Genomic DNA, 26286 nt, shown 5'->3' with positions numbered 1-26286 from the left:
ACTATAAATATTTGTGCCACTTCTGGAATCCCTGCGCTACGTGGCAAAAAATGAATTCTGGTACAACAGAGCATGAACGACCCACCACCAACCCTAATGGATTTTAGTGCATTTTGGTCACAAGCACCAGCCCTGTCTGAATGTAATGTTTGTGAACTCACCCAGTCCAACCACGATGCACTTGAACTTCATGTACAGATCATACCTAATGGCAATGTATTTGTCATCTACTATGACATGGGGTGACTGGGGGAGGGCAGGAGGAGAGAGAAGCAATCCTATTTTTAAACTTTGTCCCTATTGTGGCTATACCTGTTGGAGGCCCCAGTCCCACGTTTTATCATTTGGCCTTATATGCAGGGTAGGGATGGGCAAGATATGGTCCACCAAGCTTTTTGTTCCAGCCTGCAGCCTGTCCCTACAGCTGCAGAAGGGAGAGAGCTTTGAGTGTTGCCTGCCCCTAGCAAAATCTCTCAGCTCTCAATGGCAAGTTTCCCACACTGACCCTCCCCCCAGCAGCAAAATCTCTCTCTTATTGGCCAGAAGCCAATAGGAGCGGAGAGATTTTGAAGGAGAAGGGACAGTGTGCAAATCAAGACAATGGGTGCTGAGAGATTTTGCTCAAGGTGGGGACAGTGCAGCACAGTTTCTCCATTCTCACTGGCCAGTTTCCAGCCAATGAGAGTGGAGAGATTTTGCTGGGGTCAGGAGGCAATGCCCCAAGCCCTCCCACCCAGAACAGAGGGCTACATGGAACAGCCAGTGGGCTGGGGCTGCTGGCAGGCAGGGAGGCCTTCCTGAGAGTGCTGCTGGTCAGGAGCTGTTTAGGTAATTGCCTCCTGGCCAAAGCCTGCTTCTGGGACCACACCCCAACTCCCTCCCAGACCCCTCACCTGCTCCTACAGCCCTCTTCCAGACAAGCATCCTCTCCTGTGCCCATACTACCTCCTGGACCCAGCACCCCAGTCCCCTGCTCCAGGTCACCACCCAACCCCTCTGCATCTTCCTTCCCCCTACCCCAGGTCACAACTTCTTCTCAGACCCTGTACCTGTTCCTACATACCTCCCACAGGTCAGAATCCTCTCCTGCACCCATGCCCCCCAGGCGCTGCACCCCAATACTCTGCCCCAGGTTGCAACCCGCTTGTTCACCCTACCTTGTCTTGCATCCCAGGCTCCTACCTCCAGCTCCTTTCTGCATCCAATCTCTGTCCCAGACCCCACACTCCCCCCATAGAAAAGGGCAGACCTTTACAATTTACTGAAATCTTGGCACGCCCCCCCGCTTCAAGAAGCATTGTCCAGCCCTGGTATAGGGTCACTCTTTCTGCAAACATCAGTCACAGCACAGTCAGCTCTGTACAGATTTCTCCTATGTAAACAGAACTTTAAAATAGTGACCTACAGTAACCATGCCTCGTCTTATGAGACTGCAATGAAATTATACAACATAAAGAGAAGCCTTTTTATAAAGCCAGGCTACAGTTAAAAATTAATCATCATGAATATGGTATACAGCTTTCTGTTTATTATGGCATTGTTTTACTTATTAAAATGATGCATTGAAAGACACAGTAGCTCTTCTGGCTTGGTTCGGAAGCATTCACCTTCACTCTTTTGCCCTCAGTGAGCCAGAGGAGTTGGTTTCATGCTGACAATCTCTGAGCTACTAATAATTCAAGTGTCTCATCCAGTGCCATTCCCCTCCCAGACCCTCACGGACACCAATGACAACCAAAAGCCAGTTTTCTAGCACTAATAGCCATTTTAATAGAACACAAATTAAATTAACAACAGTATTTTAAAAGAAGAAACTAAGCAATTATCCCCTGAGATACAGGACTTTTATGTAAACAACCCAAAGAACAAAATCAAGAATGAGATCTTTATCCGCACCTGAAAACAGAAAAAAGAAAGCATTTTGTTAGAGAACTGTGTCTGGACAGTGCATGTTCCACAGGGTGGGGAGGAGGAGGAAGAACAGAAGATATTATGAATACTCGCCATTGATTTAAAGGTCAGGAATATGCTTCAGGGTTATCAATCAATCCCACTTCATACACCGGCTGTGAGAAGACACAGAAAAGCTGTTCAACTTCTTCCAAAAAAGATGATCTATTGACTAATACAAAAGAGTACATAATTTATATTTCTAAGTCTGTAGGCTACAAACCACAGTTCATAGTGTCCATTTGTCCTATGTTGTGAACTGTGATTTATTTAAAATCTGTAAGTACATATAACAAATCATAGATACTTCATAAAATATGTTATTTCTAGATGTGATGGTGATAAGCACGACAGAAATGCCCAGAAGTAAATAAAACAAAAAATGTGTCTGAATTTATTCTGATTATTCATATTTTAACAGGTCCATCAATTTGGTGACTGCATCCTGCCCTTGCAAGAGGACGGACTTGATTGAATAGTCTTGTCTCTAATGATCACAATCCTAATCAAATTCTAGTTGAATACAGAATAAATGCCAGTAAAACAGGCAAGGATATCCCTTTGTTATATTGAACACATTTCTATTTAATGTTACCTAGAGCTGTATCGATATAAAAAACTACCTGCAAATATTTTTTGAATTAAAGAATAATTTTTTCCACATGAAATGGAATAAAATTCACTCTTGAATTCAAACAATTTTATATCATGACCTCTTTTTTCCTATATTTTCTGCAAATATTTGAGAACTGGGGTGTTATTCTCCTCTGACTTATACCCATGTAAATCAGACAAAGAAATCATTACAGATGCACTGTCATAAAGCTATTCTAAGTGAACGAAGAACACCACCCTTGATTTTTACTAGGTGATCATTTATGAAAAGTGATACATTGACCAACTTTTTGAATACTGACCATAAATTAAATTAGGATCATGTAGCTAACTGAACACTGTTCTTCATTCATTGCTGAATAGTGACATATGTCAGATAATAAGGAACCACGTTATGTAGTAAGTGAACATTCACAGTTCAAAAAGCAATTTGCAGGGCAAGATTGATTCATCATTAAAAAAAATTAGGAAATTCACTAAAAAAAGCACATATCTGCTAAGAAGTGTGAAAATGCTTTGCAATAATGAATAAATCAAAGAATTTTGCAATCTGTTTGCAGACAAAACATTAACAGAAAACCAAAACAAAATTCAACAATAATTTGTTGTGAATTATTCATTAGCCCTGCCACTATCATTTCCATAATCAAACACGCAAGGCCAAATCCATCTCCCAATGAAATTGATGGGCACCTTTTCACTGTCTTCACTGGAAGATGGGCCTGCCTCTAATTTGGAATTGGTATTTTGGATTTTATAACAGCAGCTATACATAGCCCTATTTCACAGGTTAACACAGGCTGGTAGGATAGAATTTGAAAATCATTGGTCTATCTTTGCCCTCTGAAGGCAACCAGAATTTCATTATTGACATTGAGTGGGAGGTCAGTGAAGTCCAATGCTGCACATTTCTGGAAATCCTGCTTGTAAGGTAGATGTTAACAGAATATAGGTAAAGAAAACATGCATATAACTCACCACTTTGAAGTGAGCCATCAAGGCTAATTCTCATCTCTACATATCCAGGAGTAATGGCATCTGAAGCTAAAGCTGGAAGCTAGATGACATCTAAGTGTATCTTTAAGAGTGCTTCATTCCTCCGATGCGCTGGCTTCTTATAAAGCTGTGGAATTTGTGCTTTTTATGTTGGCCTATTTTCTGTGAGAATTTGCGCATTCTAACAGTTTGCTTAAAAAAACACTGGACCTCCTATAGTCATAGAGTAGAAGTGTGGAAAAATAAAGCAGAGTGGTGTTTCAATATATACTACTTAAGAACACAATATGCTAACACAGCTAGAAGAGGGAGCACATTTCCATTACAAACCCTTTTATTCAGAACACAGCTAAAGACATATCTTCATGTCTATATGGCAACATGCACTGACAGCATCATAGCAGGCCAAGACAATTAAGATTATTTCAAAAACATTAGGTTAGGCCACCAAATGAACATAAGGATGAAGTGCAATGGAAAGCTTGCACCAAACTTCTCAACTTTGCTCTCTAAAAAGAAAGCAAACTATAATGAGTCTGATATGACCAGACTAAAAATGGAATTTCATCTAATAAACACTTGGAACAACCAATCCAAGGCCAAATTTTGGATCTCAGTTACTCTCCACACAACCTCATAGTGTTTGTCTCACAACTTTAATACATTTGTAGAAACAGACCCACAAACTCTTGCTAGTCGTTCTTAACTGAAGTGACACAAGCTGTCGTCCACCCCAGAAAGTGAATTTAGAACACTTTTTAAAAAGGGCATTAAGCCAATGCAGGACAGAAGAGCTTGGAAGCAGCATAATATCCAAAGCTGGGCTTCCATTCCAGCACTGTTATTCAGAACTGAGAATTAAACTATACAGGAGTCACTGTTTTTGAACTAAATCATATTGCCAGTGGCATAACAGAGTACAGGGTAAACACTGATATAGAGTACACATTCTGGTTTTGGTCTCTCGGGGGGTTTTTTGTTTTGTTTTTTTGGACTGTGTTTGTTTTTGTTTTTCTTTTGTTTTGTTTTCTGATCAGCTCTGGGTATGAAGGAGAGGAAACTCTTTTCTAACGAGGCTTGCTTTCACAGGCTGTGAACAGTGCCCACACCTGTCATATATAGATTTCTGGGGTTAATTCCACACAGGTTCTATGTATTGTGTATAATATGCAGCACATTAATTTTTAAAATGATTGTTCCAGCTCAGTTCTGTTGTTATCTCCCTGCACACTAATATAGATTATGGATACCAGGCAATCTGAACTATGAAACTGGATGTAGAAAACACAACAATTTACAAAAATCTGTCCTACAAAACTTCAAGATTCTTTCCCTTCTAGTTTGTTCCTCTTCTTCGTCTGACATCTTTGCCTTGCATTTTAAATGCCACTGTCACACACTTTGACCTTAGCTGGTTATATAGGTTCCAAATTTAGTTGGAAGTTCTAAGCAATCTCTTGCAATAAGAAGGAATAAAAATGAGTGGATTTTCACAGCCTTGGACTGGTGCAGAGAAGTTACTCACTGTAGTAACGATGGTTCTTTGAGATGTGTCCCCGTGGGTGCTCCACGATAGGTGTCGGGCTCGCCCCGGCGCCGCAGATCAGATCTTTCCAGCAGTTTCTGCTGGACTGCGCATGCGCCGGCGCGCACCGCTCCCCTGTGCGCTCCCGGCCACATGCACGATCCGGTCCACACCAGTTCCTTGACCAACCGCCTCGGATGCTCCTGAAAAACACCAAACAGAGATCCGAAGCGGGGAGGATGGGCAGGTGGTGGAGCACCCACGGGGACACATCTCGAAGAACCATCGTTACTACGGTGAGTAACTTCTCTTTCTTCTTCGAGTGTCCCCGTGGGTGCTCCACGATAGGTGACTATCCAGCAGTAACCCAAGAAAGGAGGTGGGTAATCAGGTTATGTGCAGCTTGCCCCCGAAAGGACCGCTGTCGAGAGGCGGGCGTCCTCTTGGAATACCTCGTGTAGGGCATAATGCTTGTCGAAAGTGTCATAGGATGACCAGGTCGCCGCTCTGCAAATGTCTTTTAGCGTGATGCCCTTGAAAAAGGCTGTTGATGCCGCCACTGCCCGGGTGGAATGAGCCCTAGGCGGGGCCAGTAAAGGAGTCTTTCGAAGTTCGTAGCACATCTTTATGCAGGACACAATGTGCTTCGAGATTCTTTGTGAAGAGAGACCCTCTCCTTTTGATCTGCGAGCAAGAGAGACTAAGCGTCTGTCCGTTTTCCGGAAGGACTTAGTTCTGTCTATGTAGAAGGCCAACGCCCTCCTCACGTCCAGGAGGTGCAGGCGTGCCTCCTTGTTGGAGCTATGAGGCTTCGGGTAAAACTATAGGTTCGTTAAGATGGAACTCTGAAGAAACTTTCGGAACAAAGGCTGGGTGCAGCCGTAATGTTACTGCCTCCTTTGAGAATACCGTGCAGGGCGGCGTTGCCATAATTGCTGCGAGCTCACTGACCCTGCGAGCTGACGTGATTGCAAGAAGGACAGTTGTCTTTATCATAAGGAGACGGAGGGAAACCATGGCTAAGGGTTCAAAGAGTGATCCTGTTAGCGCGCTGAGCACCAGGTCCAAGCTCCACAATGGTGGAAGCGGTTTCTGAGGGGGGTACAGGTTTACCAGCCCCTTCAGGAACCTGGTAACAATAGGATGGGCAAACACCGTGGGCCCTTCGTCTTCATGCTGAAAAGCCGATATAGCAGCGAGATGGACCTTCAACGAGGAGAGGGAGAGCCCGCCTCTCTTGAGGTCCAGTAAGTATTCTAGTATGACAGGTATAGGCACTTCAAGGGGATCTAACTGCTTGGTGGAACACCATGCAGTGAATCGAGTCCATTTCTGCTTGTAGGTCTTCCTGGTGGAGGTCCTTCGGCTACTTTCCAGGACTTGTTGCACTCCCTCCGTACATGTACTTTCTAGGGAGCTGAGCCATGGATTAACCATGCTTGTAGGCACAGGCCTCAGGGGTGAGGATGCACTATGGACCCCTGGGCCTGCGTGAGCAGGTCCAGCGCTACCGGAAGGGGAAGCGGTGGATGATCCGACATGCGGAGAAGCAAGGGGAACCATTGCTGTCGATCCCATGTGGGGACCACTAGGATCATGCGGGCTCTCTCCCTCCTGGCTTTCTGCAGGACCTTGTGGATGAGCACCATGGGGGGGAACGCGTAAAGCAGTGGGCTCTTCCACGAAATTGCAAACGCGTCCCCCAGGGACCCCCACCCCAGTCCTGCCCTTGAGCAGTATTGGGGGCACTTCTTGTTGTGCTGAGTGGCAAACAGGTCTATCTGGGGAAACCCCCATGCCTGAAAAATCGGTCGTAGCAGATCGGAGTGGATCTGCCACTCGTGTGTGAGTGCGAAGTGCCTGCTCGGCTGGTCTGCCTTCACGTTGTGAGCACCTGGTAAGTACGAGGCTTTCAACGTTATATTGTTGGCGATGCACCAGTTCCACAGTCAGACTGCTTCCGCACATAAGGCACGGGATCGAGCTCCGCCTTGTCGGTTTATATAAAACATGGTGGAGATATTGTTTGTATTGATCCCGACTACCTTGCCTTGTATGTGGTCTTGAAAGTGTTTGCAGGCGTAGAACACCGCTCTGAGCTCCAGAATATTTATATGCAGTGATTGTTCCGTAGGGGACCACAGTCCTTGCGTCACCTTTTCGCCAATATGTGCTCCCCACCCTATGTGGGAGGCGTCGGTGGTGACAAAAATAGAGATTTGTGGTTGGTGAAAGGGTACCCCTGTTAGCATGTTCTTGGGGTTTACCCACCATTGCAGGGATCTGCGCACCTCTGTCGTGGGCGACACCACCCTGCGGACGGTATGGGATGCCGGCTTGTAAATGCTCGCCAACCAATGTTGTAGGTTGCGCATATGCAATCTGGCGTTCTGTACCACGAACGTTGCCGCTGCCATGTGGCCGAGCAGCTGCAAGCACGTTAAAACCGGTACCGTGGGGCTGTATGTAATGACTTGTACCAGGGAACCGATACTGCGAAAGCGAGCATTGGGTAGATAAACTCTTGCTGTGATAGAATTTATGTGTGCCCCTATGAACTCTATGTCCTGTGTGGGGTCAATCTTTGATTTTGCAAGGTTGATGACCAGGCCCAGCGAAGAAAACGTGTTTGCTGTTACGCGTATCATGCGTAGTACCTCCTCTTTCGAGGCCCCTTTCAGTAGGCAGTCATCCAGATATGGGAATATAAATACCCCCTGTCTGTGCAGGTAGGCTGACACCACTGCCAGGGTCTTGGTAAAGACTCTGGGGGCCGAGGAGAGGCCGAACGGCAGAACCTTGTATTGGAAATGTTCTTTGCCGACCATAAACCAGAGAAAAAATCTGTGAGCCGGGTGGATCGTTATATGAAAATACGCGTCTTGTAAGTCGAGGGCTGCAAACCAATCTCCATCGTCCAGTGCCATGAGTATAGAGGCGACTGTGATCATCCGAAAGCGCTGTTTGCGCAAGTACCGGTTGAGGCCTCGAAGATCTAAGATGGGCCTCCAGCCTCCTGTTTTCTTCTCTGTGAGGAAGTATCGTGAATAAAACCCTTTCCCTTGAAGTCGCTCCGGCACTCTTTCGACCGCCCCTATAAGCATCAGGTGGTCCACCTCGTGCTTGAGTTTCGTCTCGTGGGAGGCATCCCTGAGATAAGGCCTGGGCAGAGGTCTTGGCGGTGGGAGCGACTGAAAGGGGATCACGTAACCCGTGGCTTTGATCTCTAGTACCCACTTGTCTGTGGTGATCTTTTGCCATTGTGAGTGGAACGGTCGGAGGCGATGATGGAACATTAATTGTGGATGACATTGTGCAATGGTAGTAATAGTGCAGCCCTCGACCTGTCCGTCAAACTTGTTGCCTTTGGGCCTGCCCCGAGGATGCACGGCCTTGTTGGGAACGTCGCCTGGGAGTTCTATACTGTTGTTGCTGTTGATGCTGCCCTTGGTCGTAGCCCCGTTGGTACTGAGCACGCTGAGGCTGGTACGGGTATCGCCGTTGTTGAGGGTAATACTTTTTCTTTCTGTATGGAGGGGTATAAATACCCAGTGTTCTGAGTGTGGCTCTTGAGTCTTTACTGGAATGAAGGACCGAATCAGTTGACTCTGCAAACAACTTCTGCGTGTTGAAAGGGAGATTGACAATTTTTGCCTGCAGATCCCTTGGGATACCCGATGTCTGGAGCCAGGATTCCCTGTGCATGACCACTGCCGTAGCCGTTGAGCATGCCGCCGTGTCCGCTACGTCCAGGGCGATCTGGACTCCCGTCCTTGAGGCTGCATAGCCCTCTTGCACGATGGCCTTCAGCACCGGTTTCTTATCTTCTGGAAGAGAATCCATGAGAGAAGTAAGCCTGGAGTAATTGTCGAAATTGCGGTTCGCTAGATGTGCTGCATAATTAGCCATTCTCAGCAGCAGGGTGGAGGAGGAGTATACCTTTCTGCCAAATAGCTCTAGCTTCTTGGCATCTCTGTCCGTTCCCCCCGCTTTGTACTGGGAAGTCTTCGATCTCTGCTGAGACGATTCTACCACCAGAGAATTTGGTTGTGGGTGACTAAACAGAAACTCCATGCCCTTCGCCGGGACGAAGTATTTCTTATTCGCCCTCTTGTTTATAGGTGGAGCGGAAGCCGGGGTCTGCCATATGGTGGTAGCAGACTCCATGATTGCTTCGTCAAGTGGGATAGCGATTTTGGATGAGGCCAGAGGCCTCCGGTTTTTGAGGAGCTTGTGGTGCTTCTCCTGCACCTCTGCTGTTTGGATGCCTTGCGTGAAAGCCACCCTTTTAAACAGCTCCTGAAACTGTTTGAGGTCGTCCGGGGGGGCAACATCCCCGGGGGCCATAGCCTCGTCGGGGGAAGACAAGGAGGAACCACTAGGGTAGACCTCCCTTGAACTCTCAGGGTCCTGCTGCCGGTGGTACACCCTCTCACTAGAGGCTTGCGAGGGAAAATCTCAGGGTTCCAGAATCAGCTCCCCTTGAGACAGCTGTGTTTCCGTCCCCATCCGTGAGTGCCCGCGGGGGTACTGGGCAGTCAAGGGGGACCTGCCCCTGGATGTATGCCTGTGGTGTCTATGCCCGGTGTGATAAGGACGACCGTGGCAGCACGGGCACAGTTCCTGGGATGGAGACCTGGACCACTCTCGAGGTGTATACCCCCGATGTCTGAGGGAGCGAGATCGTCTTGACGATTGAGACAATGGTGAAACTGGTTTGTGGTAGTACTCCAGAGGGTCAAATCCCAGAAAAGGTGAGGGTGGCCCGAGCCATGGTGAGGCTGGTTGGAGGAACGGGGAAGGAGGCTCTGGGCTGGCTGTGGGAGACCCATGTCTCCTAGTTGGTGTACGCAGCATAAGGGGAGGACTTGTTGAGAGCAGCCCTGCAGCCCTGTCCAGAGAAGGGCTGCGGTGCCGGGTTTTCGCTGCTGCCTTTCCCCTCCCCTGCGGGGCTGGCTCCGCCCCTCCCCGTGCCGGGGATCTCGGCCCCGCTGTTGGCGCCGCACTCGGCACGCTCATCTGCGGTGCCGCGTGGGTGGCCTCCTCCGGTGCCTGCAGGCTACGTGCCTATTGGCCTTGCACCATTGGTGCTGCGGGGGTCTGTGCCGCTTGCGGCGGTACTGCCGGTTCCGGCGCTTGCCTGGCCGCCGCTCTGAATGCGCGGGCCGGCTGTTTAGTAATCGGAGGCTCAGCCTCTGCCACGTGCGCTGCTGCGCTGCCGCTCGCTTGTGACTGCGGCTGGGGGCTATGAGCTACGCCCGTCCCGCTTGCTGTGACCGCCGGCAGGGATCGGGCTGGAGAGAGCTTCCTCCGTTTTTGCACTGAAGGGGTGAGGGACACTGCCCTCCTTTTATGGAGCCCTGTGGGTTCCTCCGGTTGAGGCCTCTCCAGCACGTCTGGCTGGAGGGCCTTATCAAACAGCAGCATTTTCAGCCGCATTTCTCTGTCCTTTCTGGCTCTGGCCATGAGCTTTGCACAGAAGGAGCATTTCTGGGTGACGTGTGATTCCCCCAGGCATCTGATACATTGACTGTGCCCATCAGAGGCTGGCATAGCTTCGCGGCAGGACTCACACTTCTTGAATCCTGAACAGGACATTGCGGTGAGTCTATGAGCTGTTAATAGGGTACTTAGCACCTTCTCTGTGCCTGTTCCCCTCTCACGGACTCCAGCCTGCCGCAGCAGGAGGCCTACTGGCCTTCACGTCCCCGGGGTGCCTCTGCTCCTCCTCTCGTTTCTAAGACTTTCTACTTATATATATATATATTTTGCAATAAAGAAACAAACAATTTAACTAAGAACTCTGAAAGAGAACTCTAAAACTCTGGAAAAAAAACTCTAATACGCTGACTCTGGCCGCAGCCTGAGCAGATTCCGTCTGCAGCCGATGGCGGTTAAGAAGGAACTGGCGGGGACCGGATTGCGCACGTGGCCGGGAGTGCGCAGGGGAGCAGTGCGCGCCGGCGCATGCGCGGTCCGGCAGAAACTGCTGGAAAGATCTGATCTGTGGCGCCGGGGTGAGCCCGACACCTATCGTGGAGCACCCACGGGGACACTCGAGGAAGAACTCCTGTTACTTTCTTGGAGTCCTTCTGCTCCACTCCTCAAAAAACAAATGGAACATGCTCTCTTTGTGTCTGTCAAATCTGCTTCCCCCTTCTATGTATAAAAGGAGGAACCTGTCATTAATGATTAACAGGAACAGAATTAACCCGAAGTGCTACCACTGAATCTGACAGCTTCATTTCCAGTACATTCAGCGGCAGGGTTCAGATGATCTGAAAATTATCAGCAGTCTCCAGGGCCATGGAACTGGTCTCCTTCTTAAAAGTCACAGGACAGAATTATCTCCTAGAACTTTGCGATGTGAAGCAAACTTACTACCCATTGCCAACACAATCACTGATTTCCTTCTAAAAAATAAAGCTGTACTGGGTCCACCAGACTACACACTCCAGGACTGGACAAGATCACTGGACTAAACATTCTTCTTAAGATCCACATGATTGAAGGTACCAGCTAGAGAGAAACCAAGGATGACTCCGTGAGCAGCTAAACTCCACTAGCAAATGCTTTTATCTTCACCAAGAGCTTGGAAACAATGCAGTTTTTTTGCCAGCCACCTAAGTTACTGCTGTCAGCATTTAGTTTTCCTTTCTCATCATCAGTTTTCCAGGCTGGCAGCAAATCAAGATGACAGCAATTTCAAATGCTCTGAAATGGAGAGTGAGATCATTCCTGTGTTACATCTGAAAGTTGCTGAACCAGTTAAGCCCTACCCTACAGCTACTGTCCCCCTTTCCCTACTGAAAAGCAGTTACTTCCCTGGGAAGGTGCCTTTATACAGTAAAATAGGTGAGTCAGCCTGGGATCTCCAGGCTGTGATAGTAAATGGGGATTAACACGTGACCTCATTTTTCACCTACTTAAATGTTGTAAGTACTTTGCTTTCTTGTCATAGCCCCTTACTGTCAATGAGCAAAGCAACCAACTTGCAAAATACCTGCCTTCCCCTAGCATTTAAAGCCTGAGTAGGCAAGAGTGGGTAACTGCATTACCTTTTGCCTTCCAGAAGCAAAGATCAGCAAAACTGCCCAAAGACAAGGTTAAACCTGCTCAGCTCCTGCAACAATTCAGTTATCTGCCAGCCCTGGGAAACTGCAGCAATGTGGAACAGAGATGATTATGATACAAGAGAAATTTTCTTAGTGCTTATAACATTATTTCAGGGTAGATACAGGATCATTACATGATGTGCTTTTTTTTAGTACATGCAGTTGAACCAATATGTGCAAAAGTAGCTGTATAAGAAATTGTGCCCCAAACTCAATACCCCAATTCATAGTCAAATTACTGACTGAGAAACACATCAGTACAGATTGGACCTCCCTCGTCCATCATCCTTGAGTGATCCCAGACCAGGGAATTTCTGGGAGCAAGGGAGATCAGTATACTGGCCACCACCTCTGGCCCCCACTCCCAGGCTCTCCTCTTGGCCATCACCCTGCTCCTGGCCAACAGCCATGGCCAACGGGCTCCAGTCCCAGTTGGGCAGGACTTCCGTCTGCTAGCCTCTGAGTCACAGCGCCTATAGGGACTATGCCTGAGGTGGCACCTTTTGTAGATTACCCCTTTCTGGGGCCAAACATAACTGAAGAAACTGGTTTAAGATGGGAACAGGACCATATTGCAAATTTAGAGGAAGTGCAATTTGCATCCATTTGAGAGGAGAGAAGGAGGTTAGTGAAAAAGATATTCATGTGCCAGGTATTTGGTTTGTAAACATCTCAGAGCAGGGGCCTTGTCCTTCTACACTTCTGTCAGGTAGCATCCACACTAGTCTTCATAAACTCTAGCAATAATTGCACTCACTGCTACAAAACTGTTATTCACCCAAATACTGAAGTCTTTATTCTTATGCAAGCAAAGCCCTCACTGAAATCAATGGTCATCTTCTTGCTCAGAAACTTCTCCTACACTGGCCTAATTATGTATACAAGTGCACCTTCAAAACATGAGGACAGCTCCCTTTTCAGTTTTCCCCCTGCATAAAATTACTTAGTGGCTATTTCAAGGGCAGACTGTTTCAAGCACCCATACAGCGACATCACTCTGAGTGAATCATGACGCATGGCTCACGCCAAATGGTTATGTGTGGGTCCATCTGATAAAGCTCCAGAAGGAAACTAACAAGCCAGTTCATTTCTTTCTCTTGCTTTCTGGGCAGGTATGCTGACAGACTATTGCATTCTGACACTGACACTGCAAAAACACATCACATGACTTTTCACTCATTTTTAAACATTTATTTTCAAAACTTCTCTCAGGGTTTCATTCTGCGTCAACATTTTTGAGCCTATTTGAACGTTCTGTGATGCTGAGTGAAAACTTCTGAGGAGAATGGTCACAGAACACACAATCTTTCTTTGTAAATCACAAATTTGAATCCAAGTAAAAACAGGAAATAAATGGAAACCATTCCCCTTTGGTGATGACTTTTCAGGGCTCACTGTAAAGAATTAGTGGTCTCAGTCTAGCTTCTAGTGCACAGATGTCCATAGAATTGTACATCGTCGTGGCTGGCGCCAATGATGGCAGTCTCACCTCCAAGACCAAGAATTGAAAGGACCATGGAGACAACTTGTAAAAAGTTGTGTGCATATGAAAACGAGGTACTATAGGACTAATCCTGAAGTCCTAACAGTGACTTCAATGGAAGATTTACCTGAAAACAAAACAAAGCAAACTGATTTATACTCAGCTAAGTCCTTTTCTGAGATATGTATTTATGTCAAGAATGTAAAATATGTTACCATAGCCAGAAACTAAACAGAAAAATGCCCCATTTTGAGGTTCTACCAATCACAAGCCAAGTGAGAAATCCTGCCTTCCCAAGAGTATGTGTGTGAAATACAAAACCTCAGTCCCGGGGGGAATTCTGTAATTTATGGCTCCAAAGGCAACAGTTGCAGAATTCCCCACGAGTAATATCTCCTAAGACAGCGTTTCTTAAACTTTTTGAGACCACAGAACATGAAAAATAATACCTTTAATGAGGAACATCTATGAAAATTTTCCTTCAAAAATTTGTCAGACCAAAAAAAAAAAATTAAAATTAAAATAAAATCCCAACAGCAACATGCACAGCAAAAACAAAATGAAGTAATTTAATCAGGTATCATAGCAATGAAGAAGTAACACTGCATCTGGTTTTAATAACAGAAAATCTACACCATCAGTGTATGATATCAAAAAAGTGTCAGATGCTCCTGGCACACCTGCAAGTTGTGCACAGAACACTAGTGTTCAATGGAACATAGTTACAGTGTCCTAAGCAATCACACTCAGACACCTTTCTCTGAGCACATGCAGAGGGGTGGAGGGCAGCTAAATTGGAATTATCCCCTCATTTTTGGGACCCAATCCCCTGTAAAAAGCCCAGTAGAGCAGAGCTATGCAGATATTTACAACAGGAGCGTGCAAAGGCTTTCCAAGGTCCATCATCTTATATGGCAATCTGCTTAGTTTCACAACAAGCTAGATAGAAAGTACTAGCACAGTTGGTACAAACTAAAATTTCATATAATTATTTGTCTATGCTGAACACTAAACTATACACTGAACTGTAAATACAATATTTATATTCCAATTGATTTGTTTTATAATTATATGGTAAAAAAGGAAAAAGAGCAATTTTTCAACAACCATGTGCTGTGACATTTTTGTATTTTTATGTATGATTTTGTAAGCAAGTAGTTTTTAGTGAGTTGCAACTTGGGGGTATGCAAGACCAATCAGACTCCTGAAAGGAGTCCAGCAGTCCTGAAAGTTTGAGATACACTGTGTTAGAGCAATGAGGGCCAGACACAGAATTCAAATCCAGATGCAAACTTTCTCAGCATCCAGATGCAGCATTTAGATCAGTGTTTTCGTTTAATCAGATCTCTAAAAGAGTTGGGATGCTTCCATTGCTTGTCAGCTTCATAAACTTTGCCATTATCACTCATAGCACAAATCAACAGCACCCTGCAATTCTGTGGATATCCATTTTGTATCCGTGGACCAAGTGTGTGGATCATGGACTAGATGTGGATACAAATCTTGTATCTGTGCAGGGCTCTAGAAATCAGAGTGCCAAACTCCAGGTCTCTGTATTCCAATGCAAATTCCATTTCACACAACAACAAAGTTCTCTACACTTTTCTGAAGCTGAAAGAACTTTGCACTTCTGGGAACTAACCTTCCAAAATCTTGTCACATGCATAGTTCACATAGCCTCTGCTTTTAATGAAATATAATGCTTACTAATGGATCTCAAGTCAGTTACTCAATTTCCATAACATTCTGACTGAAGCTTATTTATACTATTTTCTAAACCTCAATTCCTAAAAAAGAGCCAAATCTCACAGTGGTTTCAATAATGTGACACATTGCTTACCCTCAGCAGATTTTTATTAAACCACTATTTGTCCAAGGCTACAGCTGAATTCCACTTTCAGCTTTTTGTCACCATGTTAAAGTCCTATCCTGCCTCAAAGTAAGAGACATGGTACATGCTTTCCCTGAGCTTTTGATCACTAACTCCCGGATAATAACTTAAGCGTTCCCACTGCTCTTCCAGGAGTAGGTGAATATTTTTGGCCTGACAGAGCCTCCTTGTCAGATCCCTTGGGTTCATTCCTCAATTCCTAATCCAACTGCTTGGCACTGCCCCAACTACATAAAGCTGCTGGAAAGTTGCCTTTTAGGGGAAGCTGATGACCCTGGCTAGACACAACCTGATCCCTCTTTTCTAGGCAGGGAGCACTTCAGATTGGGCAGGGGCATGTCAGGTGTGCGAATGTTTGGCACATCACCGGAACCTCAGGTGGTGCAGCAGACAGCCCCACTGCATTGATAGCTGCGAGCTAACTTAGAAGTCTGAGGACTGCTGTAGGTTATACTGTAGGCTATTTTAGACACTGGCCACACAAGACTGGGGGACCAGAAAAATAGCTTAAATCGTTTTATACCCAGTGCAGCTGAGGACTAAGTTCTTTGCCTCAAGTTTGAGTTTTTCATTTGCCTTAACAGGCTGAAACCTTAAATCACCAGGCCCAAAAAATACTGACCAGCACAATTCACACAAGTGTGTACAGGACTCCTGGAACTGTTAAGCACCTACTCATTTACAAGGCTTCCCACTGGCCTGAGAAAAACATCACACATGATGAGCTTTTGCATTTCTTCAGCACATTGGGTTAGCTAGCTTACAGCCTGGGAAGGCGCTTGCCTCGTATGAAGTAGGAACCCACGTTGCACTGGGAATGAGATTTCAGACATGTTCAAAGAATGGTTTACTTGACCATAATATTAATAACTAAAATTGTATGGAACACTTCCCATCCAGAGATTACAAATCAGTCGAAAAGCTTTACCAGCTATAAATAGATCATTTCACCCATTTTTAATATTCAGTCACCACTGAGATGGACGAAGCAGCATTTGAACTATGCACAGCAACACTATCCAAATAATTAGAAAGTGAGGAATATCTTATCCACCTCCAACACAAGAGAAAATTAACTACTGTGCCACTGTAGCAATAATTATTGCAATTATTGTAATAATTATTACACCAGCTGAAAGCTGCAAAGAAGACCAAAGCCTCATTGACTTAGGCAAGGTACAGCATACATTAAGAGACAGCCCATACCTTGAGGACCTTACAACCTAAGTATACCATACAGAGGCAGCTGGGAGAAAGGAAATATCACCATTTCACAGACAGCGTATTGAAGCACTGAGTGAGTTAGGGCTCGTCTATATGAACATTTAGTCTGCCCTACCCTAGCCAGCTGCATATAAACACAAACTGTTTAGGGAAGTTGTGGAAGCTCTTGCAGTAAAGATTTTCAAAAAAAGGGGTTGTGTAGCTGCCTCTCTTGGGTGTTTTAGACACTACAAATCCTGTATTGTAGCTGAGGGTTAAACAGGGTTGCTCTTACTTTCTGAAAGAGGGATAATAGCTATAAACTTATTCTGAGGGATGGAGATTATTGTGACTAGCTAAAAACTGAGTTTTGGAGATTGCACCAGATGCGATATCTTGGTTTATTAACATTCAGACACAATAATAATGTCTCAGCTTGAACTTTTTTTTTTTTAACGCTTTTGTCGTTTGGCTCTGATATTTGCGCCCTCATAACAGAAACATTACTCAGACCTCTGTTTGGATACGGGCTAAGCAAGCATGAAGATGTTTGCAAGCCAGGGAAGAATAGCTAGCTGTAATACCTCTTTCTCATTGCCTGGTTTTGTTGTTCTGCTATTTCTGAGCACTAAGGTCAGTTATTATCATAAACAAATATAAAAGGTTTGCTCTGCTTCCCTGAGTTTTATTATTATCTATCAAGCTCCAAAAGAAAAAAAATTATATTAATTGATCAAAATCTGATTGAGCTGCCTCTGTCTGATTGATAGATAAGATAGATCTTTGCAAGAAGATATATTCTGTCCTCATGAGATGGCAGACCCAGCTAATCATTTTCATCAAAACCTACAACCAGGAGAAAGATGACTAATTACCAGGAGATAATTACACCTGTGTCATGCCGTTATCAGCACTTTATGAAATTCACCCCTGCAAATTACCACACATAAAAAACACATCTGAAATCAAATCCCATACTAAATGGACATAATGACTGCTCAGATTAAGTGGGTTATTTATCATGTATATAATTAATTATCCCCTGCCTGAAATTAATTCTTTATTATACTAGTGCCGCAGGTATTGATTTACGTGTAATTTTAAAAGGAAGAAATTTCCCATTTGACTCTAATAGTATCCTCTTGCACAGCCTCATAAATCAGGTCCTCCAGGCAGATTACAGACAAGCAAAGTAAAGATTCAGAACTTAAGCACAACAAGCTATTAAGCTTCTCATGTGTCATGTTACTATAATTCAGGATTAGGTCTAGAGTCATGCCCATGCTTGTACCTACAAATTCTTTTGCTACATAATCATAATCAAATCACATGATGAGATTAAGGATGGAAAGGACATTTGAGACCCACTGTCACATATACTTAGAACTCATCCAGGCACAGCGGTTAGAAATACTTTGAAGCAGAACTATAGATCCAAAGTTAAGTAAAGACTAGCTCCAGACTTCTCTGCTCAGACCGGTCTCTATAATGGGTTCAGACTGACATACCGAATCAGACTCTAGGATGGATGAACAACGGCTATCAAAGTGCCAAGTATCATAATTACCATTGATATTCACCTCTTAATCTGGAGGCTGTAAGAATCTGTCTCTGAACTCAAGCCCATCTCCAGTTAAGACAGACATTCTTCTACCCTTTTTGGGCATATTATAAACAAGAGACAACAAGAGAGCCTACTACTGTGGATGAGCACAGTTAGAACTACACCAGGCACTCAGGTGCATTCCTGGTGAAATCTAACTACAGTTCCTTTCTAGCAGAAAGGCATCAGCATACCACATGAAGTTACACATGCCACAAGTCTGCTGCCCAGTATTTGAGGAAGCAATGGAAAGATGCGGAAAGATAAATCTGTACGCTGAAAGAAATCAGGGGAGGCTTGAGAAAGAATACAAAACTCAAGACAAAACAGAACCTATCGAGAAATAAAATCACTTGGCCCAGAACATAATATTACCTGTAATATGAAAAATTCTTTACATCCCCATCCTTAATCATCCCCATTTTATGGATGGGAAAATAAAGATACAAAACCCTTAAAAGGCTAGTCAAGGCCCCAAATCAAGTCATCAATAGGGATGGGGTGGGGCTCCATCAACAGCTATGGAAGAATTCCCACTTACTTCAGCGGGGTGAGGATTTCACCCCAGATTCTTGACCCTGTGCTGCACGTGTTGTATCATGCTACTTCTCAACCCTTGAGGATGAGGCCATTAACCCAAAGCAGAAAAAAATTATGCAATCCACCAGATTCAAACAGCGCAGCCAAGAGAGAAGTGGGAGATGGCTGAAACAGAGAAATAGAAGATTTGACACAGAAGGGTGAATAGGAAGCCAGCAAAACAAACATATACATCACATTAAGAAAGATAAACAAAACTGAGAATAGAGCCAAATAGTTAAAAAACAAGACAAAGGTCTAATTAGGAATAGTTTTTCCTTTAAAGAAAAAAATAAAAACAGAGAAAAGCTGTAACTTTTTTTCTGACAGCCTTTCCCCATTGATAATTTCATAACTTTATTCATATTTTTCCCCTTTCTGCTTGCGGTTGGAAAAGTTCAGAATAAAATGGCGCATATGCCAAGGCAAGCCAAGCCAATCCTGGACATCAGTTACAAACTGACACACAGCCCACTGCTGGGATCAAAACCAAATTCCTCCTCTCACCAGACCCATTCTTCAGTATCAGCGACCTCTCCCTGCAGCTGTACTGCTATCGACTGTTACCTCTAAAGACTCATTCTTCTTTGGAGAAATCATTCTGTACTTAACGATGGCTTGATCCACCTAACTCAGACCTTATTTATTCAGCGAGGAACACATGGGAGGCTGTTGCCACAAGCTCGATTACACCAGGGCAAATCCCAAGCATAGATACATTGCTCTGGTATAAACTATTACTTGTAATTGTGCTGCTTCCTGAAGGTGAGTTGCGCTAGTGCAAGCTATAGCTTTCGATGATACTACACGAGGGCTGTGTCTACACCACCACCCTCCTTCGAAGGAAGGACGGTAAGTAGGGTGTTGGGAGTTTACTAATGAAGTGTTGTGGTGCATACGCAGCACTTCATTAAGCAAATTCCCCCCCGTGGCAACTTCAAAGTTTTAAACTTTGAAGTGCCGGCTCATGTCTAGCCACGGCTCACCCGCCAGTACTTCCAAGTGCCGGCGCAACATTGAAGTCCCTTCACTCCTCAAAATTTTGGCTGAGTAAAGAGGCAACTTCGAAGTCCCTTTACGCCTCAAAATTTTGAGGAGTTTAAAACTTTGAAGTTGCCGCAGGGGCGGAATTTGCTTAATGAAGTGCTGCGTATACAGCACAGCACTTCATTAGTAAACTCCCAACACCCTACTTACCATCCTTCCTTCGAAGGAGGGTGGTAGTGTGGACAAACAGTAGGGGTTTGCCACACAGTACCTATACTAATGCAACCCAAATCCAACAAACAAAAGCAACACAGACAAGGTTTCAGTCGTCCTCCCCTACCTTCTCACTCCGTAACCTTTATTTTTAGACCCATATCCACTCTAGGGCCCCAGCTCTACTGCAGCCTTGGACGCAAATATATTTAAAGCCTTCAAGTGTCAGACTGAGAGCTCTCTAAGGCTGAGAGTATCTTCTTATATTTTTGTACGGTGCCTAATACCAAGGTGCCATTGCAACACCAATAACATAACCATGTCTATAGAGAGACTCAGCTGATACAGAACTGGACTGATAAGAATTTGTTAATTTGTATTCCAAAGCAATATACCTGGCAATGCTTCTCAAATGAGACTAGAAGCAAATCAAAGTGTGTTGTCTTTAAAGCATAAACGAAAACCTCAGCTTTGGATGTTCTACCTGCCAGCTATAAACAGAGAGGCAAATAGAGTATCATTGCATGGGAGAGCAGTAGCTGATGTCACTCCTCAGCTCATGTTATTCCATTGAACTCCAGTCACAGCCACAGTCTATCATGCTAGTTATACTACCTACGCAAAGTAAGAGGGAGTCCTTGCATAAAGTCATAAGAGACAAGACAGACAAACGGTGGGAGAAACGGCTGCAGCACATCAGAAGGAAATGAGGAAGGGACTTGCCCAAAGTCATATCTATATTTAACCCAGATTTCCTGAGACCTAGTCAGTGCCTGACCCACAAGTCCTTCTTCTCAAGACTGATCCACCCTCAGTGAACTCAGCCAATGAGCAGAAGCAGCTCCACAGATACATGATATGAGGCGTGACTAGAGATGTTCTCACACACTGCTGTCTCCAATCCCTGCTCGTATCTCCCTTAGCCTAGCACACATTCTTATGATCTCCGAGCGACAAAACACCAAGACTCAGTTCTAAAACAAAATGGACCATTTCCAGAATTTCTGTGACAAAATGTTGGGACATATAAAATGATCCACAGAAATGGATCGTCTCAACTTCACAGTCAACAATGGACTTACCGATCCAACGTATCCTGAGGCACCTTACTCCCTCCAGCTTTGTTGTTGGCACTGGCATTCTTGTTGGCTGTCATGGTCATTTCTCCTGTCTCTGGATCTAGATACCTGCAAGAAACCAAGTCAGGTGAATTAAGCTTAAACAGGGCTGACCTGTCAATTAAACTTTCCAAGGTGACAGAGATAATATTCCCATGAGCCCATGACAGCAATGGGCAAATCCAGCGTGTCTCATTGTGCAAAATCTAGTCAGTAAAATAATGACTGTAACCGAAGACTAAATATGGTTCAGATCCAAATCTCATTTTTTCAGACACAAAGCTGAAGTGATATGGGCCTGGGATTGGATGTATCTCTGATTTTAGCTCCTGTTAGCACTGAGATGGATCTTAATTTTGCAAAATGTCACTAATTGGATTTGTCTCTCTGCTTGCACAGAAGTCAGTAGTTGCAGTGAGTGACTCTGGCAAATGATAAAGTGAAAACCAAACTTCCGGCTGTTCTAAGAAAAGCTAAGAAACTTTATAGTTTGTGTCCATACTACCCATTTTTAAACACAGCTACAAGCACACTGCAAAATCATGCTCAGGCTGGCTGGTTACATGCAGCTATCCACAGATGTTTCTGACTAACTCCCCTGGCAGTCATGAGTCTATTTAAGTAAAGCTGCCTTGAGATACTCAAAGGCAATAAAACTGATTCTGCCTTCCTGCTCTGAAGAAAGGTGGTGGTAACTCCTAGTTATTTCCTAGCAGTATGAGGAGGTGGGATCTGGGAACAAACCAAAAGCCATAAATTACATTTTAATCAATCACAATGAAACATAGATATATCAATTTATTATTTTCTAGAATTTCCAATCTGAACAAAATCTAGCATTCCTGACTTCATAGGTTCCTTATGGACGGCCTGATGTAAAAGAGCACCCCAATGCTGTTAAAATAGACAAATTTTGTTTGCTCTGTTTTATAAACAGGAGGTACAAAGAATAAACAGAATTCTGTCAGAATGTCTGTGTAGAGATGACCTTGCGTAGGTCGCCCCAGGAGAGAGATACAAATAAGAAATATGTGTACGTCAACTTGCTTCTGTACTGCAAAGCGGCTGAGATGTGTAAGACAGGAATTGCTGAGCAAAAAACACATTCTAGGGGGAAAAAACCCTCAGTGAGAAGCAGAGGAGAGGTGGTGACTAGTGACTGTGGCTGTGGCTACACTACGAGATAAAATTGATTTTATTAACATTGATTTCTTAACGCTGGGTTTCATGCATTCGCTTTCGAACATCTTCACCTTCCCGCATGCTCCCCACAAAACTGACTTACTGCTGCCATACACAAGTAGCTTGAAGAGAGCTTAAACTGAGTGCTGCATGTGTTGTGGGAACCTATCCCACTGTTCCCTGAGCCCCATGGCATTCTGGCCCCACAAGTAGATGTGGGTACATGATGACATCTTCCCACATTTAATTCCCCTTTTTCCCCTGCCATGTTAAATATGTTTAAGCAGACACAGGTGCTACACTGAAACTCATATGAATCATTCACAGTTACGGCTCAGGGTGGCTAAAAGACCCCAGACTACAACCAGACGTGGACCTGCCAAAAAAGACCCCCAGAACAAGAACATTCCCCACTGCCAGCCTTACTTCAAGAGCTATGGTAATTGTATAGCTACTACATTGGCTTCACTGAAACATGTATGGCTCAAGGCAGCTAAAAGACCCCTGGCAACAGCCAGTACCTGAAAATCGTGATGTTTGACAACCCTGAAAACTGTGACCACCCAGGGCAACTCACCACCTGCCCCTATGAGCAGCATAACTAAGCTTTATTTTGGGCTTGGATATGGATTTAAGCCTCCTGGGAAAGAGGACTCTAGGTCAATATGGGTGCTACACTGCAACTCGAATGAATCATCAGTAATGGCTCAAGGTGGCTAAAATACAGCAGACGTTTGACAGCCCCGAAAATTATGTCCACCCGTGGAGACCCTTTGATTATGTTCGGACCTGAATCTGGACTTAGGCCTCCTGTGAAAGATGATCCTTATGTTTAAGTAGACACGGTTACCACACTGAAACTTGAATGAATCGTTGAAACAATTACAGCTTGGAGCAGCTAAAAAACCCCCGAATAAAGCCAGCCCCTTTGGCCTTTGATAAAGCCCATATAAAAAATTTGGTGTGAGACAACAAACACCCTCTTGAAAACATATTTTCTTCCACTGACCGAAAACTGCGTCCATCGAGGGAGACATCCCCTGGGCAGATAAAAGAACCCTGACTACAGCCAGCCCCAAAAACCATGACCGTTGAGAGAGACTTCCCCCGGAAGGTTAAAAGACCTCTGGCTACAGCCAGCCCCCAAATATCATGACCGCAAAGGGAGACTTCACCCCAGCAGCTCAAAGAACCCCAACTGAAGCCAGCCCCTTTGGCCTTTGGTAAAGCTCATATAAAAAATTTGGTCCCAGAGGACAGTCACTCCAGTGACAAAGTATTTTCTTTCATTGACCAAAAATTGTGACTGCCGAGGGAGACATCCTCCAAGCAGATAGAAGACCCCTGGTTATAGCCAGCCCCAAAAATGATGACCACGAGGGAGACTTCCCATGGCCACCTAAAAGATCCTAGACTACAGTCAGTCCCCAAAAATTGTGACCACTGAGGGACACGTCCCCTGGGCAGCTAAAAGACCCCTGGCTACAGCCAGCCCCCCAAAATTGTGACCCTCACTGAGCAAGCTGCCTGGCACCTTTTGCAGCACATCCTTTTATTGGTTTGGGGTGAAGCCATGTGATGTGGTTCGGCGTGGGAATGCTCCAAACTGTCTGGTGCCTCCGGGAGGGAGGGAAGGTAGGGGATGTGGGGGTCAGGACAAAATGTAAGCACCTGGAAAGAAGTTTCTCATCCAAGCACAACCCCCACCCACAGACTAGCTGCCACGTGATGCGGGCGAGGGAAATTTCCAGAATGTGTGGTGCCTCTCAGAGAGGGAAGGGAGGGGATATGGGTGGCAGACCAACATGTAAACGGTTGAAAAGAAGTTTCTTGTCCTACCAGACAAGCATGACCCCCACCCACAGCCTAGCGGACACATGGCATGGTGGGCAGCGGCTGGGGTTAGACAGCGCAGGAAAAAAAGGCAGCTAGCAGGGACAAACACAGAACCACAGACCCCACAGCCGTGCTACTAACAAAGAAAAAGAAAGAAGATTTTTCAGCCTCTCATGACCCTACAGCCATGGGCTTCCACGTGCCAAATTGTAATGGTCTTCCTGTCACCTAATTCCTCTGCACCTGAGAGCAGTGGAAATGGAACAGGCCAAAGCAGAGGACTGTGGGGCATTGTGGGGCACATACCAGACACGTCTGGAAACTAATGAATTCTGTTTAAAGACATGGTGCATTCTCACCACCCTTCATTCGGAATTTTAAATTTGAACTGAACACTACCCCCAGCAGGTTACTACAATTATAGGATTTCAATATTATGTCGATTTTAGTGCACCATAAATCAAGCAACTGGCATTTACAGGGAGAACAGGCACTTGGAAAAATCAGCCTAACTGACTTAAAATTGATTTTATTTCATATTGTAGACGCAGCCTCAGTTGTTCTGTATGTCCCACAAGCATGTGAGAAAGGAATGCCAGAGAAAAGCGGAATTGTTCAGTCATGCTATAAAGAGCCAAAGAGTAGGGGCCGGGGGGGGGGGGGGGGGGGAACTGCACAAACTGCAACATCTCTATACACGGGCTAAGAAACAACCCCATAATTGAGAGACTGATTCTACCTGCATCCCAGTGATGTCAGTGAGAATTTGGTGCAAAGATCAAGGGCAGAATAGAGCCACTAAATAGATGGGCCAGACTCTAATCTGAGATTCGTAACTGGGGCATCCCTCCATCACAAACATCTTTAGACAAGATCCCTGGCTCTGTGGATTGGCTGTACTAATTCCACTTCTCTAGAACAGAGGCAGTGCTCTGCTTGCAGTTCCTTGGGTGGTATTTCTTAGCTATTACAGAAATATTTTGCCAAATGGGGAGTAACCCTACCTTCCAATGCCACACAGCAAGACTGTAGATGAATCTGCGGCATCCCTCAACACACAACTTGAGGTATACTACAGTAAATACAAAGTGGCCCTTTATTTAGGGTGCTGGGCATTTCCACCAATGGTTGTTGCTCTCTCAGTTTGGTATGTACTTAGAGCTTGTGGTGCTGAGTTGCCACCCAGGAGATACTTAACCCCTGACCAGAACTGCTGATCAGGGAGTCCATTAATAGCACAGTGAATGCAAAAATAAAAAGGATCACAAGACACATTGTTTACATAAACCCATAATAAATCAAGGCAGCTTGAAAAGTAACCTGTAACATCATGCTGAAAAATGAGCTGGGTACTGACAACACAAAAAGTCTTGTGCAAACAGATTCATCACTGAGAAGAGGATATTCTCTAAATTGTTTTATTCCACACAGCTCTACTGCAAATAAGGTCACTGAACATTCCTATGGAACGCAGCTCAAAATGTAGAATCAATTATACTAACTACAGATTCCAGGAGTTTTTTGATTGTCTTGGACGTATCAGCTTTCCCAGATCAGATGAAGGTTTTTCCAGTCACTGATCTTTTTTCTGCAGTAAAGGTCCCCAAATTCCACTATTATTGTTATTATTATTATTATTAGATTTTTCACATAGCAGAGCTGAAATGAAGCGCCTGCTACAATTGGGAAAGGGCTTCTTTGGGAAAATAAGTAAAAATGCTGAAACTATCCACAATGAACCAATAGCTACATAGTACTTTCCACTCCCCAGTGCTTTTACTGGGGAAGCCTGTTTGAATCACTGCTACAAGGTGCAGAAAACAAATGAAATAAATGCAGCATCATCTCAAACAATGACCTCTTCTACTCTTCTATAGATGTGCTGTATTCATTTTAGAAGACTTACTTCTTCTGTTAGAAACCAAGATGGCCTAAACCAATTCCACAAACCTGGGGTGCAAATCTGTGTTAGAGATGCTGCACAGTAGCA

General features: G+C 44.9%; 1 protein-coding gene and 1 long non-coding RNA gene across 10 annotated transcripts in view; both read right to left on the bottom strand.

The window, feature by feature from the left end:
- DENND2B (DENN domain containing 2B) overlaps positions 1-26286 on the bottom strand; it is a 295741-nt gene that overhangs the window by 136604 nt on the left and 132851 nt on the right. For 8 of the 9 annotated variants that reach the window (XM_074997690.1, XM_074997686.1, XM_074997691.1 and 5 more), the window contains one exon: positions 21243-21347. In XM_074997690.1, coding sequence (XP_074853791.1) covers positions 21243-21322 — 80 coding nt within the window. In that variant the 5' untranslated portion in view covers positions 21323-21347. Of the gene's footprint in view, positions 1-18922; positions 18951-21242; positions 21348-26286 lie in introns of those variants that run through there. The other variant, XM_074997695.1, reaches the window with a different exon arrangement.
- LOC142015490 (uncharacterized) lies at positions 1524-12263 on the bottom strand. Its single transcript, XR_012646161.1, has 4 exons — positions 12145-12263; positions 3544-3774; positions 2005-2122; positions 1524-1896 (listed from the first exon to the last, which is right to left on the bottom strand). It is a non-coding gene; the product is annotated as an uncharacterized LOC142015490 (long non-coding RNA).

This window comes from Carettochelys insculpta, chromosome 6 (genome assembly GCF_033958435.1).
Source record: "Carettochelys insculpta isolate YL-2023 chromosome 6, ASM3395843v1, whole genome shotgun sequence".
In the NCBI taxonomy this organism is placed as follows: Eukaryota; Metazoa; Chordata; order Testudines; family Carettochelyidae; genus Carettochelys; species Carettochelys insculpta.
The sequence above is the reverse complement of the archived record's forward strand: the minus strand, read 5'-3'. Positions and strand labels throughout refer to the sequence as shown.